Raw genomic sequence first — 20,890 nt, forward strand, 5'->3', positions numbered from 1 at the left:
AATTTAATCAGCTGTATCCGCAGTAATATTTGCTCGTGTATTCTGCTCCTTTAGATAATTCTCCTGTCCTGTTCTTCCCCAGTATTTCATGAATTTTGTTGCTAGTAATATCTGCTGGGTCTGAACTACGGGCCTGCATAGTGGCAGAAAAAGGCGAGTTGCAACCTTTAGTAAGCTTTTTAGAAATTTATGTACAATAACGACAGCATTCCTGCAACTGTATTAAACAATTTGCCTTTTTTAGAAAAAAAAAAAAAAAACCACAACTCTCCAAACACATTTAGACTTCTCAAGGTTCTTGCGCACAGGGTGCTGATGCATTTTTATCAAATAGCAAAGACACGTTAGATATCCTGAAGGCATTTACATTCAGGTCAGCTTTCCACCTTCCCCTCTTTTGGGGGACTTAACTGGTAGAATGTTTTCTGAGTCCAGACTGAGGAAAGACACTGGCATGAGGATATTCTTCTGTGCTTTTATTCTTATTCTCAGCAAAAGAAATTTTCTTTTGTGGAAAGATCCATACGCTTCTACTTCTGTTTCATGGGTTTTTGGGCTAATGGCTGATAAATTAACTTTTCCAAGTAACGCACCTTGTAAGCAGTGTCAGCTACCAGCTGATGAAAACGCCCGCTGAGAGCATTTTAGTCCATCCTCATAGTCGACCCACAGCCTCAGTATTATTTCTCCTGTTTTACAGGAAATAGAGGAAAGAGATGTAGCGCTCCGAAGTAACCAGGCCAAGAGATAGTTGTTGGTGCGTTGGGCCAGGAACCCAATTTCCAGCTGTGAAATTCCAACCTTTCCTGCTTCACTCTGCTAGCTTAGCACGAATCCGACAAACATGGGGCTTCAGTGGTTTCCTGTCTCATCATAGTGGCCTATGGCACTGCGTGACACCCCCCCCACCCCCCGCCATTTAGCAGTAAAATATTGGTGGGGGAAAGGTGGGAAGTATGCAACTAAATATGCTAAAGTCTGGAGATAAAGAACCTTTTAGAAACCTGGCTCCCACCATCTAGGTCTTTATCCAGCTTGCAACCAGGAAACGACTTGATTGGTCCAGAGTTTGCCAACCATCAAAATGGCTTCACTTCTGTGCACTATGATATAAAAGCATCCTTTTTCTACAATTCCCACTAAGAAAATGGCTTAGCTTCCTCTGCCTTCAGGATACATAAAAGCCGCTATTTAAAAATACCACATTAAAATTTTTATGTAATTTATTTTCCTTAAATAATAATTTGCTACCATCCTGTCACAAAATTTTTAAAAAATTTAACACAGTATGAACACAGGCAGAATTCTTGAGGACAATCAAAATCAGGGTGCACTTAGAATAAATTAACATCAAATTGTGTTTATATTCAGATAGCCTGATCCTCTCCTTTGAAATGAAATGGAGACCATTCTAACTGATGGTGAACGCACACATTTGTTCTTCTATACAGAGACTCATTCTTTATAGAAACTCAACTGTAATTTGAATCAAGTCAGGAATCCTGAGAAACACTTACCATGGGCGTGCACACACACACATCCACGGACAACCCTCTAGAAGCTGGGTTTCCCATGGTTCCATGACTAGATCTTTCCTCAGAAGGGCCAAAGATTCTGAATATTTAGATGATATCCCATCTCCCCTCAGGAAAATCGTAGTGTTTCAAGTTTAATAGCTTGAAGTAGCAGCAATCCATGTAGTAGATTCAGTAGTCGATAATTCCAGTCTTGGGTTCTGCAGGTATAGCAAGAGGCAAGCAGAGGCGAGAAGCACCCTACTCCTGACGACAGATGACAAGACACACCAGGAGTCTTCGTTCTCAGAGTCTCAGCTGAAAACTCACCTGAACCTACGGTACTAACCCGGGCCAGGCACCGTGTGAGCCCCTGCAGAGGGTCACTGATGCAGGGAGCAAGCGGGGCATTTTGGACATGATTCTCAGAAACACGAATATGGGAAGTGGGAGGGGGATGGGGCAGAGGAAGGCAGGGCAGAAAAGGTGCTGCCCGCCCTTCAGCCTGAAATCCCACCCCCCTGCCACTGAGTACATTCATCAGGGTTCCCTTAGCATTGGCGGGTGAACGCTAATGGTTCCAGCTCTGCCTTGAAGCACAGAAAACTCAGAAAGCTCAGCCCTTAGAGTCCTATACACATATACACACAAACAGCCAAGCAACTCGAAACAGCCACACCCTCTTGTTTCTGGGAGGCCAGCAGCACCGCTGGCCTCCCCTCTCAACTGCCCAAGGATGGTTTACAGGAACATGGGAGGAAGGCAATCGGACAGGCCCCAAACTGAGATCCCTTTTTGCTTATTTCTGAGGACGAACGGGCCTAAATGTAGCTGTAACCGCATGCGTTATCTACACAGTTCCTATGTACATGATACCTCTTCTAGAGAACTTTAAAGTGCCTGGGTTCAAATGTGCTCATTCCTTCCCCGCAGCCTACAAACTTCCTCTTGCTGCTTCCAGAGAGAAGGTCTGTCCTTAAGGAGGATGTCCTTGGGAAAGAGGAATGAACATTTTCACAGTTGTCTTAACTGGGATCCAGCATTTGGACTAAGCCCTCTTCATAAACACGAAGAATCGCTTCACATACAAACTTGTACTGGCTCTGGAAAAGGAAAGAAAGCTGTCAGTCCACCCGTAGCTCCGTCAACATGGCCTCGTACCACATCTATGCTCACTCTTNNNCATCGCTCATGAGTACTGTGAGCTCCAGCTCTGGGCCAGGCCAGACCCTGCGTAGCTGCCGGGGACGCACAGCAGGACAGAGACCCCCCTGCGCAGCCATTATTCCTGCCTCGTGAGGGCTGGGGGCAGCTCCCAGAGAGCAATGGGCAAAGTGTCATGGAAGCCACAGCCGACGGAGGAACCGGGCCATTCTGCGTGGCAGTCAGGGCTCAGAGCCCCGGCCGGGAACACGTGGGCCCGGAAGGAGTGGCTGCACAGGCGGCCGGGCCCTGGGTGTGCGGGGCCTTGTGCCACAGTAAGGAGTCTGGACTTTGTCTTCAGCAGGGCCACTGAACGCTGCTCTGCAGGACGGGGTTCTTTATATTAAGCAACACCTAAGGACTTACTTAGTGACGGGTACAGGGTGAAAGGAAGCGCTCAGACGGTGCTTCAGCAGCTAGGAAAGTCTACCCTGAAGGTGCACGGTAGACACTGAACCGGCAGGGAAGTCTTCCGTAACAGGAAACAGGGCAGAGAGCGAGAGGCTTAATAACCTGACCTTCTCTTAATTGTACTTCCCGAGTATAATACAGAGCTCACCACCATTAGAGGAATGTTAGAAACTTTGTCCACGAGCTTGTGAGGACACAGAGCTGGTGGCAACATGGAACTCCCACTCCTTTCTTTGCTTACTCCACCTCCTCCAGAGAGCCTTTCTTGACTTTCCAAAGTCTATTTTTGATAATCTTCCATTGAGTTCTTAGGCTCCCCCTGGACTTCCTCCATTACTGTTGAGATTTTTAACGGACTGATCCAGTTTTCCCACCACATACAGGCTTGGGTCTCTCTGGTGTGTGCAATTATCTAAGTGAATGTGGGATGGTCCCCATTTTGCAGATGGGGAAACTGAGGCTGAGAGGTTAAGGGACTAGCCAAAGGTCACCTAGTACGTAGGGTAGCCTAAATCATGTTCTTTTTTCTCCACACCCCACCCGCCTCTCTTGAACTTCTAGGGGAAAAACCCACGAGATTTCCTCTGGGGGACACTTGCAGCATCAATGACCCGGATGTGACACACACGGGAGACAGCCCAAGAAGATGAGAGTAGGGCTGTGTGAAACGTCCACTGAGCCAGAAGGCGCACCCACAGACAGGCAGGTGGGGTAAAACCCTCGGGGGACTTTGCTTACTCCTGATGGACAAATGATGGGTCAGTGGCTCAACCATGCAGAAGACAACCAGGGCTGCGTGGCTGGCAGGAAAGACAGCATGAAGGCAGCAAAGGGGAAGGGCAGTGAAAGACAGAGGTCACGTGGGGTGGGCTTTGAAATCGCTCCGCCTCTGGCAAGCTCTATGACCTTGGGCAAGCGATGCAGAGCCCCTGAGCCTTGGCCTCTTGAGTTCTAATTTCAGAGCGTTGTGGTCTGAGAATATGCAGGGGATAATTTCAATCTTTTGGTATCGGTTGAGACCTGTTTTATGTCCCAGAACATGGTCTATTCTTGAGAATGTTCCGTGGGCATTAGAATAGAATGAGTATTCTTTGGTTCTGGGGAGTAGTGTTCTATATATATCTATGAGGTGAGCCTTGGCCTCTTAACCTGCAAAGCCCTTCCAAAGGCCTGGCCCAGGGCAGGTGCCCAGAAGGTGTTGGCCATCGTTACTACTGTTATCAGTGGATTTCTACTTACTGATGTCTGCACCATCATGGCACGCTGGTCTCGCATTTTCCGGACAATATCCAGTGGGTAAACAGGCAGGTTTCTCTCAGTTAGGCACATGGCTGTTTCCATGGTGACCAGCACACCGGTGCGGCCTATTCCAGCACTGTGGGGACAGAAGCAGAGACTTGGGATTTGCTCCGGCAGTATTTCTGCACGGCCCAGCTTAACTCCTAGCTAGCTCCCACGTTTACTCAGAGCTTTCTCCCCCCTGACCTTCAAGAGCACCAAACACATTCAGGGTGTGCTCTCGAACGGGCTGAAAAGGCCTCTCCTCATTATTCTGAGGCCAGGGGCTTCAACACCACTGAAAAGAAACCAACCTTTAAGAGTGGGCTGCACCCCGCTCTCATTCACATCTACTGTGAAGGTCGGCGACTCAAGGACAGAGGAAAAGCTGAGGGTGGGGCTTTCTTCTTCTGGTCTACATTCAGAGATTTAGGCTTTCATAAAACTCTAAATCTTTTGAAATTGTGAAGAAATAGAGTAAACAGAGCCTTCTTGTAAAAGCATCTTGTCTCGTGGGATTTAGGGTGCTCTCTGACAATTTTCTCCAGGTCTTTTCCTCTGGAGTATGTGTATGAAAACACACAAAACCGGAGAGCCACAGTACCTGCAATGAACTAACACGGGTTCACCATCCACTCGCAGGGACCTCACAGAGTTCACAAACTCCAGAAAGTCTGAGGAATCATCAGGAACGCCATGGTCAGGCCACGCGACGTACTGCAGATGGGTCACAGTGTGCTCTTCCCCGGTCTGTGGGAGATGCAGGGTGGCCTTGGTCAGTCCATCCAGAAGGTGGGCGGGGGGACCCCGGGCTCAGTTGCGGGGGTCCTGTCTCCTGCTGCCCTTTCACCCGGCGCGCACAGCCCTGCCGAGGCCCGTGGAAGCCCCCGCTCACCCTCCACGGCTACCGGCTACTGTCCCACACAGCCATCCTCCGGGACACGGCTCAGGCCACCCCCACCCACTCAGGACGGCTTCCTTCCCCGCTTCTACCCACCGTGATTCCTCCCTCTCGCCCTGATGGTACTTGCCATCAGGGCCACACACACTGGCTTTTCCTTTTTTCAGGGGGGCAAAATATACGTAACATGAAGTTTAGCATTTTAAGCATTAAGCATACAATTCAGTGGCATTAACTACATTCCCGGTGTTGTGCACCCATCACCACGAGCTACTTCCAGAAGTTTTTCATCTTCCCAAGCTGAAACTCTGTACCCATGAAGCACTAAGTCTTCAATCCACTCCCCCTCCCCGCCAGCCACCCTTCCACTCTCTGTCTCTCGGATTCCGACTACTCCACGTATTGCACACACTTGTACGATCCTTTCGTGACTGGCTGATTTGACCTAGAAGAGTGTCGTCAAGGTTCATCCTTGCTGTAAGTGCATCAGCATTTCCTTCCTTTGAAAGGCTGAGTAGTACTCCGCTGCACAACAGACCACATCCTGTTTCCCCACTGATCCGTCAATGGGCACTTGGATGTTCCCACCTGCAGGCTACTGTGAACAGTGGTGCTGTGAACAAGCGGGCCGGTTCTTTCACAAGTCGGCTTGTACGCTTGCCGAAATGCTCACCAGATGAAAATGTAGAAGAGACCTGGAAGCACCGCCCTAGCCAGGACCACGGAGGATACTGCTTTAGCACCTGCCTCTAAGCTCTGCCCTCCCCCCCATCCCTGCGGGGGCACGGCTTACCTCAGTGTTGGTGACCAGCATTTCTCGGAACACATAAGCGAGGGTACAGTCCTCGGACTGACATCGGATGTGAAAGTGGCCGTGTTCCATGACATCGGGAGGATCAGGCCAGTACTGGTGACATTTGGTCTGCAAGGGAACCACCGGTGTGAGCTCACCTCCGCCGTGGGGGTGGTGCACACGAGCAGACACCTGGACGGCCAGGTGGGGCGTCTGGCCAGAACCCTCACACTCACACCAGGTACTCTCAGAGCTGCTGGCAGAAGGGAGATTCAGGCAAAGCCCATCTGCTTGGTGTCTGTTCCCTGAGCCTCCCCTCCTCTCCTGGAGAGTAGGGTGGGGGTGGGCCTGCCAGAGGCCAGGCCACAGCTCTCCACCCGGCCTGGAGGATGAGTATAGAGGTCATCCTCCTTATCACCAGGGTCTGCTTGCTGCAAGAACAGGAGAGGCCTCAGACACAGTGCCTTGCCCCAGGAGCAACCTCTCCCCCTATCCATCCCCCATCAAGCCCACTCCAGGCCCTCAGGCCCCCCTTCCACTTCACCCTCCTTCACCATCCATCCCCTACCCACTCGAGTAGAAGGCCTCAAAGCACAGCGGTTAAGAGCACACAGTGGGAAGTCAGAACTTCACTGGACTCATTTTCTCCTCTACCTGTTACCCTTATGACTTTGAACCTGCCTCTCAACCTCTTGGATTTTCACTGCCTTCACCAGATAAATGGGGACAGCACCTGCTTCCCAGATGGTGACAGAGGCTGGAGGTAATGGTGTGCAGTGCCAGGCTCACGGCGGGGGGTCAGGTTACCACTGTTGCTGTGAGCCCCCCATCGACTTCAGTAAGAGTGATCAGAAATTGCACAGACATTCCAGTGAAAGAAGTCCCCAAACGGAGACGAACATCCCTTTACATTCAAGCAGAATCCCCTAGGCCCTCAGAGGCTTTTGTCCATGACTCACGGAGCTGACACACTCCCCAGATGGCAAGTGGGGAGCCCTGGCCTCAGAGGGGTTAAGCCACTTGCCCAAAGTCGTGGGGCTGCTGTGGCTTCCCTGCAGGCTCACCGAGAGCCCACCATCTCTCCCTGTTTTTTATCCTCCCTTCCAAATCCTGTAGCTTGGGCCACAGCTGTCTTAGCTCTTGCCTCCGGCTTCAAAGCAAAACTCAGGGCCAAGCTGTCCATCCCATCACAGTGCCATCAAATTCTGACTCATTCAATTTTTTTTTTTTCTCCAAGCCTATAGCTGCAACATCTTACATAAAAATTATATTTGTGTACAGCTAAAAGGGGCTATAAACCAACAGATGCACGTAATTTGTCTAGAACAGCTTTTCTATTCTTATTTTTCAAACGTCACAGCGATTATTTGAAAGTAAAGTATGCGGCTGGGAAGTTGGAGTTAAGAATTTACTTGTAAACCTTAAATATGGGTGTTTGGGTTAGTGGCCATTTCCCACCTTCCCTTAGACATGAAGGGGCTCCTGTCCCCAGAACCCAAGGCAGAGTTGACACCCACCGGTCTACACCTGTCTCACCCTCACAGGTTGGGGAACATCATCAAAAAGACGTGAGCACACACTGGCCCGTGAGCTGGACCTGGGCACTCAGAGGCCCCTCACCTGTCCTTAGAACGTAGGTTCTGCTTGTCTTTCCTGCTCCCAGAGGCTGCTCCGAGGACACAGCCTTAAGACTGTAATGTGGTGCTGGAAACACCTATACCACAGACATAGCTGAGCCCAGTTAGGGCCTCTTCATAAACTTTAAAGATTTGACGGGAAGGTGCAGGGATCCATTTGTCTTGCGGCTACCCAAAACAAGCCTTGTAAGCTCCCTTTGCTTGTTAACAGTCTCCTCCCAACGTGGAGCGGCCCGCCTCTTGCTTTAGTCTCTCCTTGCCCTCTGCATTTGGGGGCCGGGGGCTGGCTTCAGATCACACCTGGGCAGTCCCCAGGGACGCCTCTCTGCTACGGACTCCCGGCTGCTGACGCGAAGGGTCTCTGAAGCGATCAGCCCCGTACAAGGCAGAGCCAGAGACACCTATTTCCAGGGACTCCCAGTGACTCTGACCAGAACTGGACTCTCTACCCCTTGATGAAATTTAGGTTTTAGGTCTATTTGGATCTCAAAGCACTGAGGGTGTAAGTAGAAAGAGCAAGGAAGCTGTGGAAACCCTGAGTTTTAATCCTGGTTCGTAGCTCCACTAACCAACTGTGGGATCCTGGCCACGTTACCAGACTTCTCGGAGTCTCTGTGTCCACACTCACGCCGGCTGTGGGGGTGAGGATGCTAACAACTAAGGCTGACTATCTAGGGAGCAGGGTATGCCCAGCACCCAATGGCACTCTTTATGGACAGTAGCTTGGCTTCAAAAAACCCTACGAGATAGGTATTATTAGTGTCTCTATTTTGCATACGAGTAAACTGAGGCCCTGAGTGTGAACCTACTGCAGATCACACATATCAGAAGAGGCGCGTACAAAGATGTAAAAGGTAATTTTTCACCCAGAGGGAGCGTCCCTCATGGAAGGTGCAGGAGAATGCTTTTTCAATTGAAAAGTGATATCTCTAGAGGTCTTTTCTCTCTATGAGGAAACCTGTGAACCTGAAGGGAGAATATGATGACAAACATTCTGGGTGGGAATGAAACAAGGCAGAAATCAGAGCGATGCTGCAGTGGGAGCACCTCACAGGCTACAGGACAATGCAGACACTGGAGCGGGAGATTCCGCGCTCACGGACGCACCTGCTGGGCACAGCCCTGATCGGGGGCTCGGGCCAGCCACACGTCCGAGGGGAGGCCCACTCTACTAAACACACAGTAGGGGAGAAAGCAAATGGGGCATGCTGAAAACCTCAACTCTCAGAACAAGGAAGGGGCGAAGCTGCTGGCCTGGAGAGAACCCAGGGATGGTGGGGACGAGCAGATAAGGGACCTTAGGATAAAGGGCTCGGGTCAGCTGAGAGTTCACAACAGGAGAGGGAGGAAATACCCAGCCTGGGTTTTTTAAAAGAACGGGTTTCTAACGATCGATACACAAGAGGGATAAGTCCCCAGGGCCTGAGATAGTGAAGGCAATACTGATTCAGGAGAAGGGGTCGGCTGGGATGGGCTCCATCAGGAAGACAGGTGGGGAAACAAAGAAAGCCCCTGGGTCACACGGAGACCTTGGAGGAGTTCAGGTTCAGAGAGGTGCGATGTCACCAGGACGGAGCAGGAGCAGCCAGACCTGTAAGAGCAGGTGGAGGAAGGAGAGCCTGTGGGGAAGAAAGGGCCTTTCTGTCTGGGCTGGAACAAACAGGACAGGGAAGAGGGGCTGCTATCCAGGGCAGATCGTCTGTCACTCACCACACCTACTGCAGCTGGCGAATGAATGCAGCTCAGAGCTGGGAAGGGCAGAGCCAACCTTACAGGGGAAAGAGAAGCCCAACCCAGGGGAGGACACTGCGCCCCGCTGCCCCGAAAGACCGCGTGACACGGGAGAGGGGCACCTCCATGAGTACTCGAAACTTCCAGGCACCCAAAGTCACAGAACAATAGAGGCAGGCATAGCATAGGTTTCAAATGGGGAGCCTGGCAGGCTGTGGAAGTGAGATAGCGACAAAGGTGACGTTAGTCAACTACAAGATAGCAGACATGGCCCAGAGCAGGGCCTGCAGAGTATGGGAGCTGCTGGTACAATTGTGGGATTCAGTAACATGGCACTGCATGCATAGTGGTAAAGTGAACTTTTTTTTTTTTTTAATTTATTTTGAGAGAGAGAGAGAGTGCTCGAACGGGGGCAGGAGCGGCAATGGGAGAGGTAGAGAGAATCTTAAACAGGGTCCATGCTCACTGCAGAGCCTGATGTGGGGCTCGATCTCACGAACCTGAGATCATGACCTGAGCTGAAACTAAGAGTTGGATACTTAACCGACTGGGCCACCCAGGTTCCCCAAGCAAATTTTTTCACAGGGACCAAGGACGATCTGAATTGTGTTGAGGATGGCTTTAACATCACTTCCCTAATATAGTAACTCCCTTTTTATGGGAGACAGAGAAAGAGAGCGTGTGTGCATACATTCATATGTGCCAGGCTTTGGGTTCAGGGCCTGTGGGGCAAGGAAAGAATATCTTACTTAGAATTTAATATCACTGTTTTATGGCTCATATATATATATATATATATATATATATAATTTTTTTTTTTCAAGTAGAATCCACCCCCAGCATGGAGCCCAACATAGGGCTTGAACTCACAACCCTGATATCAAGACCTGAGCTGAGATCAAGAGTCAGATATTTAACCAACTGAGCCACTCAGGCACCCGCATGGTCTTTGTACTGTTATGCATACCTTCTCTTTATGGCATGTGAGAGTTTACTTCCATTTAAGGTATATCTTTCAAAATAAATTTATTAAAGCAAAAAAAAAGAAGTCAATTTAAAGAAAAAATAATACTACGGTAAAATAAATACAGTCTAGTCCCAGCAATAATTGTTAAGGTGGTCCCCAAACTACTTCCACGGCTAGCTGACATTTATGTAATATTTATTATGTGTCAAGCACTCTTCCAAGAAACCTACCTGCATTAACCCCCAACGATATCTGTTATCCCACAAGATAGGTGCTATTATTATTCCATTTTACCCAGAGGTTTTGTAGCTTTCCTGAGTCACACAGGTAGGAAATGCCAGAGCCGGGATCTGAATCTGAGTCTGCCTTCTTACCCACCACAGCGCGGAACAAAAGGGCTGTGAGTGCCCCAGAAAAAGGGAGAGGGCAGGACTGTGAGTCAGTCAGGGTTCCCTAAGTTCAAAAAAAGGTCCAGGTCACTTCATTTTCAATGCAAAACACGATTAGAAAATCACAAAATATAAAACAAAATATAAACAAAATTTAAAAATACACAAAACCAAGACTTCTGGACAAGGAGATCAGGTGGTGCCTTGTGATTTCAGGAAAGCCTTGGACAGTGTCTCAGGGTAACGGGGTAAGATAAGGTGGAGAAATGCAGGAGCTGGGAGCAGAGCTGGGAGAATTACAACTGCTCCCCAAAGGGTACCCTTGATGCCTCTGACTCATGGCATTCTAGAAGGAGGTTTCTACTGCCTCTTGAGGACCTTCATGTTTGTTAACTGTCACTTACGTGAAGAGAAGAGATTCTGATCAAAACTGTGAGTGACAAGAAGCTAAGAGTAACGCCGACACAAAGAACGATGGAAGGAAAGCCCAAAAAGCCCCAGAGAGCACGTGACGGGCCAGATCCAGTGCCAAATTCAACCAGTGATGATGGCACACAAAACAACGCTAACATTTGCTGGATACTTGCCACATGTGGTTCTCAAAGCCTTTTACAGATACTGTCTCCGTCTTTTACAAACCGTCCAAGACGGGCACTATTATCACCTCCACTTCATATACGGGGAAGCTGAGGGCCAGAGAGAGGAAGTAACTTGCTCACGGGAAATTCTGTTGTGAACCTGGATTGTCCGGCTCCAGAGCCGTGGCTGCATTCTGGATGTAGCTTTCGAGAGTCAAGGGCAGAGTACAAAACCAAGCAACTGGCCGGAAAGCAACACCAAGACGGAGTCCACACACTTTCTGCTGGTCACAGGATTAATAGAAGCCAAGCTTCTAACCTTTTATAAAGTCTGAGGTTATTTAGTGCCTAGAAGAGCGGGGTAACTTATCTGTGTCTTCCAGGTGGGAGAAGCAGGTGGGGGGAGGTTCAAAGCCATGTGGATTTCAGCTAGTTGTAAGGAGGAATTTTTAAAAAAAATATTGGAGCTGAACACGCACAGGATGGACCCTGGAGATGTTTTTGCAGAAGTGGAGAGCCCTCTGCCTCGGACAACACACAGAAGTCCTCTGCAATTGACTGGGCTCTGCAGAATTAGTTAGGAATTCTTACTCCGGTGTTTCAGGTGAGAGGGTAGACTGTTCTCAAACACACTATTCATTCTAATCTGCATATTCTGATTTTCAGCATGGATCAATTTGGTATTCTGAGTGATGTACCAAGGAGAGAGGCTGGGAAGAAGCAGCACATGAATCATTCAAAGCAGGTGGCTCAAAGTTAATTTATATCCAATTTTGGAAAGGGTTTCTGAATAAATGTTTCCCGACGAAGCTATCTTGCAGTACGCACAAGTTAGAGAATGCACAATACAGGTATCCCTTGCACAGCGACTTCTGTCCTCTGGAAACGGCACGCCCCGCTAAGCAGTGCGGTGCCCATCGCTCTTCTCATCAAGCCCTTCTGCCTCTTTCTGCATCAGGTTTTCCCGCATCACAAGTGACGGCTGACAGAGGTTGTCGTTTCTCCAACTTTTTATGGCCACTTTGGCACCCACACCACTCTTCTCAGGACCAGCTCTTGTCCTGGGTGGCTGAGGCTACAATCAACATGGGGGTTCTGTGGGCCAGGTGAGGTGAGGCAAGGGGAATGGCCTTCTGGCTTGTTATAACGGATCCGAGCCAGGAGCAGGAGGGGCTGTCTCATCACTTGTTAGCTCCGGGAAGGCCAGGGAGCGGACAGGAGTGCCGAGCTGCCTGTCACTCGAGGTGCCTATCAGGAGCTCTCTAAAGGAGACTTATGGGTCACGCAGGGGCCAGACCAGGGGGCATTAAAGACCCTTTCCAGGTCTGAGATTCATGCTCCACAGAGCACAGTGTGACATGCCCATGTCTGAACTGGAAATCAAGCCACTTACCCGCCCTCGCTCTGTGAGAGTCGTCAACATGACAATGAGTGATAACTTCTGATCCCAGACGACTTGCCAAAATTGTGCACAGGTGTGTGGCAGGGGACCCTGAGCAGCAATGTACTTGTTCACAAGGTTANCAGCAGGAATTTCCATCTGGCGAGAGATTGTTCAGGCATTAGTACTTGTCACTGCGACAAGGTGGACACGGAACGGATCTTAAACTCTTCTAGCAGGTGCCTGACATCACACCAGAATATCCCATCAGTGTATAGCCCACAAGGAAAATCAAAGCAAAAGCGATTTTTAAAAATCTTTGAAAGACACTTGACAACGACGCTAGCATTAACTACCTGAGGTAAAGCTGCACGACACGCAGTAGGTAATAATCAGCAGTGTACCTACAAGATGGCAGAAGAGTTTCAATGACCTTTACCACTTAGCCTATATATAATCAATACTGGCCACCTGTATTTTCAGTAATACATACCAGTCCTCATGCCCAATCTCTCCCCACACAGAGCTTTCTATCAAAATCCACTGACTTTTCTGACGCAGACCATACAGGCTTATGCCACCACAAATGCCACTCTTTGCTTTCTGCAGGGCTGCCGATGCTCGTGTCATTGAGTCGGCCGATCCTCTCCCCCACCCAGCCTTACCGATGTATAATCAACAAATAAGACTTGCATGTATTTAAGGTGTACAACATGATGGTGTGATATATGCACATGTTGTGAAATGACCGCCACAATCAAGTTCGTGAACACATCCGTCACCTCACCCAGTTACCACTCGAGTTGATTAACGTTAAACGTCAAGATGTTTTCAACTGTCCTCAGTGTCCCTCCCCCATCCTGCTCTGCCCTCACCTCCTCCCTCTGAACTGAGTCGTTTCTATGACAAACACTCAGAACCTGTGGAGCTTTGAGGTGACACTGGGACTCACTCATTCTTAGGTGGGGAAGGCAAACAGAGGCGCCTAATTCATGGTTTGGTTGATGCTTGGGTTAATAGCTTCTTCAACCCTGGTCTTAGTTCCCTCATAGCCTCACAGTCAAGGAGACTGGATTGAGTCACCTTGCTGACCCCACCAATTCTGATGCCCTGCTCTTAAGACACCAGGAATGGTGAAGTGAGGGTCAACGAATTCCACAGATGTTTTAGAATAAATGGAATCACTGATAGGACCCATTTTTATTAAGTAGTTCTTGATATTTCATTATAGCTTGAGAACTTGAGGAATCATCTGCTCATTTAGACCAGGGGTTGGCAAACTGTGGCCCGAGGGCCAAATCTGACAGTCACTTTGCAAGCTAAGAGTGTTTTGTGGGGTTTTTTTGAGATTTTTTTTTTAAAAAAGATTTTATTTATTTGAGAGAGTGAGAGAGAGAGCACAAGCAGGAGAAGCTGCAGAGGGAGAGGGAGACGCAGGCTCCCACGCAGGGTTCAATCCCAGGACCCCGGGATTATGACCTGAGCCAAAGGCAGATGCTCAACTGACTGAGCCACCAAGGTCCCAAGAGTTTGTTTTTTTTAAAAGATTCTATTTATTTGTTTATTTAGAGAGCGTGAGCAGGGGGAGGGAGCAGAGGGAGAGAGAATCTCAAGCAGACCCCACTTAGAGTGTGGAGCCCAACTTGGGGCTCAATCTCACGACCCTGGAGATCATGACCTGAACTGTAATCAAGAGTCAGATGCTTAACTGAGCCACCCGGGTGCCCTGCAAGCTAAGAGTGTTTTAAAAATATTTTTACATGGTTGTATTTTAAATGGTTGTGTAAGTACCTAAGTGATACCCTCCATTTTGCCTCAGCTTGCAAAGACCAAAATGTTTATCACCTGGCCCTCTACGGAAAAAGCGTGCTGACCCCTGGTTTAAATGAAGAAAATGAGGTTCAGAGAGGCCAAGTACGTTGCCCAAGATGCATTTTCAGAGTGGAATGAATGCCTTTCCCACATGTGAAATCTTTCACCTTTTCTTTTTGGGTTATGTGCACAAGTGGTTTTCTTCCCCTTATTTTTAGGTGGGATGTACAGTAATAACATGGCGGAGGGAGAAACACAGAAAGTTACAAGCGTACCACTGGCAAGAAAAAAAAAACCAACACCAAAAAAACCCACAAAAATGTCAGCAGTTGAGGACAGAAGGCATGTGGACGATGGGAGTCAGAGACACGGAATCTGAGTTTTGGTCTCACCTTCTGTTAGCTTTGTGACTTTTCAAATTATTTAATCTCTCTGAACCTTAGTTTTGTCCTCTGTAAAATGAGACTACTGTGCCTTCCCTCAGGGGCTGCTGAGGTGCTGAAATGAGGGGGCGAGCAGGGAAGCACTTCGTCCACTGCAAAGCACCACCCATGCCACGATCATGCTTGGGGCAGTGATCAATGTGCTCTTAGTATCCAGATTCTTGACTTACGTTCACATAACTCGCATTAATATAATCTTCATTTCCCTGCAATAAGACCCGGGTGGTGTCATCTGCGGGGGAGAAAAAAAAATTTACCGATTATCCCGAGCGTTATTTTTATCATGCCAAGGAAACCACAGTTCAGTCCCCAGCCCCATCTGCAGCTCTCGCCTCATTAGCATAAACACTATTCCCCAACTGTTCCCAGTCTGACATGGCGGCAATAAAGACGGTGGTGTTTACAGACACACTGAAAATTGTTCCAGAATACCAGACAATCTGTTTTAAAAAGGGAAACATTATCTCAGCGTGTTGGGGGAGGGCAGGAGGGGGAGGGAGGCATTCACACCGGATACTCACAAGGCAGCACATCTTTATATCGGTTTTTGTCCAAATTTTGAGGCAGCTTTGCAAACGTGATGGCCAGACCGGGCTTCTTTCTGTAGAGTTGCTACATAACAAATACAGAAAAGAGAAGAAAAAAACCCACACATTGCAAAAAACAGCTATGGAGGGAGTATGGAAACATACTTTAACAACAGCGTTAGTTTGTTATTAGATCTTAACATTTAAAAGTGATTAGGTGCTATATTTTATTTATTTTTTGAGAGAGAGAGGGAGGGAGAGAGGGAAAGATAATCTCAAGCAGACTCCTCACCCAGTGCAGAGATTGAGGTGGGGCTTGATCTCACGACCCTGAGATCATGACCTGAGCCCAAATCAAGAGTCAGATGCTCAACTGAGCCACCCAGGTGCCCCCAGGTGCTATATTTTAAAAGAACACTCTTCCTAAGAAGCAACTTTACACTCTCATGAGAAACTGACTATATTCACTTTTTTTTTTTTTTTTTTTTTTTAAACATGAGGATCTTTGGGGAAAAGGAAGTCATAGGAAGGGGTCTGACTCACCAGATAATGGATCATGGTAAGCAAAACCTCGTCTTTATGACAGTCATTTGACAAATGGTAGAAGCAAGTAGAGAAAGGAAAGGATCGTAACTCAAAGTTACATGGAAACCATTTACATTAGCCTAGAAACATTTCCATCCAGCTCGATGGAGAGAACTGGCTTCTTAACTAAAGAACAAGACCATTTCATTCATCATTAAGAAGTCTGTTTCCACAGTAAAAACAGTAAACTTTATTTAAAGAGGTATGTCCCTGTGTGTATAATTATTAGCAAAAAAATGCAATTAAAACCATCTTTGCACATCTACGAGCCCCTACTGGACACATTGTGTGGTTTCCCCAAAACTGACCACCCAGACACCCCTCACCAGTGGTTTTTTTTTTAAATTAACTTTATGAAAGTTTAAAAACAACACTACTGTTTCCTTTTCAACAATTCCTTGGCGATTCGGGGCCTTTTCTGGTTCCACACAAATTTAAGGGCTGTTTGCTCCAGCTCTTGAAAAATGTCATTGGTATTTTGATGGGGATGGCGTCGAAAGTGTAGATTGCTCTGGGTAGCATGGACATTTTAACTATGTTTATTCTTCCGATCCATGAGCATGGAATATTTTTCCATCTTTTTGTGTCTTCTTCAATGTCTTTCAAGAGTGATCTGTAGTTTCTAGAATACAGATCCTTTACATCTCTGATTAAGTTAATTCCGAGATAACGTATGATTTTTGGTGTTATTGTAAATGGAATGGATTCCCTAATTTCTCTTTCTTCAGTCTCATTGTTCATGTATAGAAATACAACTGATTTCTGAGCATTGATTTTGTATCCTGCCACACTACTGAATTACTCTATAAGTTCTAGTAATTTGGGGGTGGAGTCTTTTGGGTTTTCCATAGGGAGTATCCAAAAAAAGCTGGGGGCATCACGTTGCCTGATTTCAAGCTATACTACAAAGCTGTGATCACAAAGACAGCATGGTACTGGCAAAAACAGACACATAGACCAATGGAACAGAACAGAGAACCCAGAAATGAACCCTCGGCTCTATGGGCAACTTATCTTTGATGAAGCAGGAAAAAACATCCAGTGGAAAAAAGAGTCTCTTCAATAAATGGTGCTGGGAAAATTGGACAGCTATATGCAAAAGAATGAAACTTGACCACTCTCTCACACCATACACAAAGATAAACTCCAAATGGATGAAAGACCTCAATGTGAGACAGGAATCCATCAAAGTCCTAGAGGAGAAAACATAGGCTGCAACCTCTTGGACATCGGCCACAGCAACTTTTTTCATGACACATCTCCAGAGGCAAGAGAAACAAAAGAAAAAATGAACTTGTGGGACTTCATCAAGATAAAAAGCTTCTGCACAGCCAAGGAAATAGTCAAAAAAACTAAGAGGCAGCCCATGGAATGGGAGAAGACATTTGCAAATGACACTACAGATAAAAGACTGGTATCCAAGATCCACAAAGAACTTCTCAAACTCAATACACGAGAAACAAATAATCAAATCAAAAAATGGGCAGAAGATATGAACAGACACTTTTCCAAAGAAGACATACAAATGGCTAACAGACACATGAAAAATGTTCAAAATCATTAGCCATCAGGGAAATTCAAATCAAAATCACACTAAGATACCACCTTCCACCAGTTAGAATGGCAAACATAGACAAGACAAGAAACAACAAATGTTGGAGAGGATGTGTAGAAAAGGGTTCCCTTGTACCCTGTTGGTGGGAATGCAAGTTGGTACAGCCACTTTGGAAAACAGTGTGGAGGTCCCTTAAAAAGTTAAAAACAGAGCTATCCTATGATCCAGCCATTGCACTACTGGGTATTTACCCCAAAGATACAGACGTAGTGAAGAGAAGGGCCATATGCACCGCAACGTTCATAGCAGCATTGTCCACAATAGCTAAACTGTGGAAGGAGCCGAGATGCCCTTCAATAGATGACTGGACTAAGAAGATATGGTCCATATATACAATGGAATATTATTCAGCCATCAGAAAGAACAATTACCCAACATTTGTAGCAACATGGACAGGACTGGAGGAGATTATGCTAAGTGAAATAAGTCAAGCAGAGAAAGACAATTATATGGTTTCACTCATTTATGGAACATAAGAACTAGGAAGATCGGTAGGAGAAGGAAGGGAAGAATGAAGGGGGAGTAGACAGAAGGGAGAATGAACCACGAGAGACTATGGACTCTGGGAAACAAACTGAGGGCTTCAGAGGGGAGGGGGGTGGGGCATTGGGATAGGCAGGTGATGGGTATTAAGGAGGGCACGTATTGCATGGAGCACTGGGTATTATATGCAAATAATGAATCATGGAATGCTACATCAAAAACTAATGATGTATGGTATGGTGACTAACATAATAAAAAATTCTTATTAAAAAAATAAAGTAAAACAAACAAACAAAAAAACAACACAACTTTTCTTCAATATTGAAAGTGTTCTTTTCTTCCCCTAGAAAGTCTGGGAAATTCAGACTAGTAGAGAGAGAAAAAAAAATACCAGTAATTTCACAACCCCCAAGATGACCCTTTTCATAGGTTTTCTCTAGTTTTCTATGCATCCATGTATACAAATAAACATAAGTACATACGTATACACATAAGACAGAGATACACTTTTAAAAATTAAAAATGAGACTCAACTACATATTAGCACTTCCTATACGATGTTCTATGGAACCCAAGTGTTTTGAAAGATGCTAACAGGAATTCCTTAGAAAGTTTCAAGGTCAAAGAAATTTGGAAAATACAAGTCATCTTATATTCTATGAATCTCCAAGAAGCAGCCCTGCAGTACTTCAGCTTAATTTAATTCTGATTAGCTAAGCATTTCTCAAGCTCATTTGCAGGCCATGGACGATCTCACATCTCAGAAGAAGTATTCTGGGAAATACTACGATAATTTTGAAGCCTGTTTTCCCCTGCTTATTATAGTGCCTAGTTCCCCATGACATTAAATCTAAATATTCTTTACATTAAAAAAGTGATTTTTACTGGATTAATTTATAAGTTCCACATAATTTAACTTTTACTCTACTTTTTGATTAGGCTGTTTTCAATGTTTTTACTCTTATAAATTTCCAGGAGAATTACTGCATCAAAACATATTTTTAGGGACTCTGATACATATAACTAAGTTGCCCTACCAAGGTGTATGAGAATGGTTGGTCCATCAAATTGTGGCCAACATCGTCAATGTGTTTGCACTTTGAAAAAGAAGGTTGCACAGTATTTTCTGCCAGTATTTTTGCAAATCGTATTTCTTGTTCTGCAAACTGACCTCTGTGAGTCTGCTTCTCTTATTAGTTCTTTTTTCATTAAATAAGCAAGCTGCACAGAAGTCACCAGGAGAGAATTAGCACTGAGATTTTTGGCAACAATAATTGTGTCATGTCTTATACATTTACCAGATGTTTAGAATTTGCAATCTCTCCCCCAGCTCAGCTACTGAACTTCACAATTTCAGTTTATAACAATCAAGTAGCCACTAAACAACTTCTTAAATGTCTGCCAGCTTTCATAGATGGAGACCATTCCAGAAATAAATTCATGACTTATTGGAAGGTTTGGTTTGATACTATAAGAAGACTATCTGAGTCAAATTTCCCCAAATGACCTTTTGGTTCCAACTAACTAACTGCATGGAGGTAAAATCCAATTAAGTGAATATAATCAGTAAAGCTAAGCCGGAGGTTCAAAGATTTCCCTCCCCCCCCAATAAAATCGTAAATGTAATCAACTTGAGATGGTCTAGCAGAAAAACACAGACCCAGCAAAAGGCTTTAATTACAGTAAGTATATAAATATATCTTGGCAGTAATGATCTGTTGATAAGATTGTTAAGGTACTAAAATAAAAATAAAATAGCAGTGTTTAAACATTTTTAAATGTGCACACCCTGGGCTGTATCTGACAGGAATGCATAAAGATTCATATCAAAGACATTTCCCCACAGCAAAATATTTCTTCATTAGCAGAATACTGGAAACAGCCTGAAAATTTCCCAACAAGGAGAAGTGTTGCCTTAAATTATGGTACAGTCATACCACAAAATTATGTGCAATGAAGAGAATAAGATTAAAGTACAGATTTGGAAGGATATTCATTCATCTATTTTTAAGCAAAGAATGCAAGTTACAGAATAAAGTGGTGATCCTTTTTATATTTAACAGCACACACACACAATGGGTGTATAATGTATATGTGTGTGCACTTTTGTGTATAAAATATATCTGCATGAGCACCAGAACAACTGTGGAAGGACAGGCACCAAGCTGCTATTTGTAAATTGTAAGAAAGAGAAAGAAGCTAAAAGATGAGAGGAGACAACGCTACTTTGGCTATTTCCGAATTACCTGAATTATTACAATGCAAATAATTTTTTTTTTAAACTTTCATTTAAATTCTAGTTGTTAACATACAGTACAATATTGGTAGAGTTTAGTGATTCATCACTAAACATATAACACCCAGTGCTCATCACAAGTGCCCTCCTTAATGCACCCATTTACCCCATCCCCTGCCCACATCCCCTCCAGCCAAATGATTTAAGATTTATTTATTTGAGAGACAGCGAAAGAGCACGTAAGAGCGAGCGATCAGGGAGAATCCCAACCAGACTCCCTGCTGAGCATGGAGCCTGACACTGGCTCAATCCTACCACCCTGAGATCATGACCTGAGCCAAGACCAAGAGTCGGACGCCCAACCGACTGAGCCACCCAGGAGCCCCAGTCAAATTATTTCTTAAAT

General features: G+C 46.0%; 1 protein-coding gene across 2 annotated transcripts in view; it reads right to left on the minus strand.

Annotated features, from left to right (window-relative positions):
* Positions 1-32: 32 nt before the first annotated feature.
* PTPN3 (protein tyrosine phosphatase non-receptor type 3) overlaps positions 33-20,890 on the minus strand; it is a 109,080-nt gene continuing 88,222 nt past the window's right edge. Inside the window, exons 21-27 of one of the 2 annotated variants that reach the window (XM_040631689.1) lie at positions 15,560-15,650; positions 15,209-15,270; positions 12,796-12,942; positions 6,101-6,229; positions 5,011-5,156; positions 4,368-4,503; positions 33-2,617 (exon numbers count right to left, since the gene is read on the minus strand). In XM_040631689.1, coding sequence (XP_040487623.1) covers positions 2,540-2,617; positions 4,368-4,503; positions 5,011-5,156; positions 6,101-6,229; positions 12,796-12,942; positions 15,209-15,270; positions 15,560-15,650 — 789 coding nt within the window. In that variant the 3' untranslated portion in view covers positions 33-2,539. The remainder of the gene's footprint in view (positions 2,618-4,367; positions 4,504-5,010; positions 5,157-6,100; positions 6,230-12,795; positions 12,943-15,208; positions 15,271-15,559; positions 15,651-20,890) is intronic. The other variant, XM_040631690.1, reaches the window with a different exon arrangement.

The sequence above is a fragment of the Ursus maritimus genome, unplaced genomic scaffold, assembly GCF_017311325.1.
Source record: "Ursus maritimus isolate PB19 unplaced genomic scaffold, ASM1731132v1 scaffold_17, whole genome shotgun sequence".
In the NCBI taxonomy this organism is placed as follows: Eukaryota; Metazoa; Chordata; class Mammalia; order Carnivora; family Ursidae; genus Ursus; species Ursus maritimus.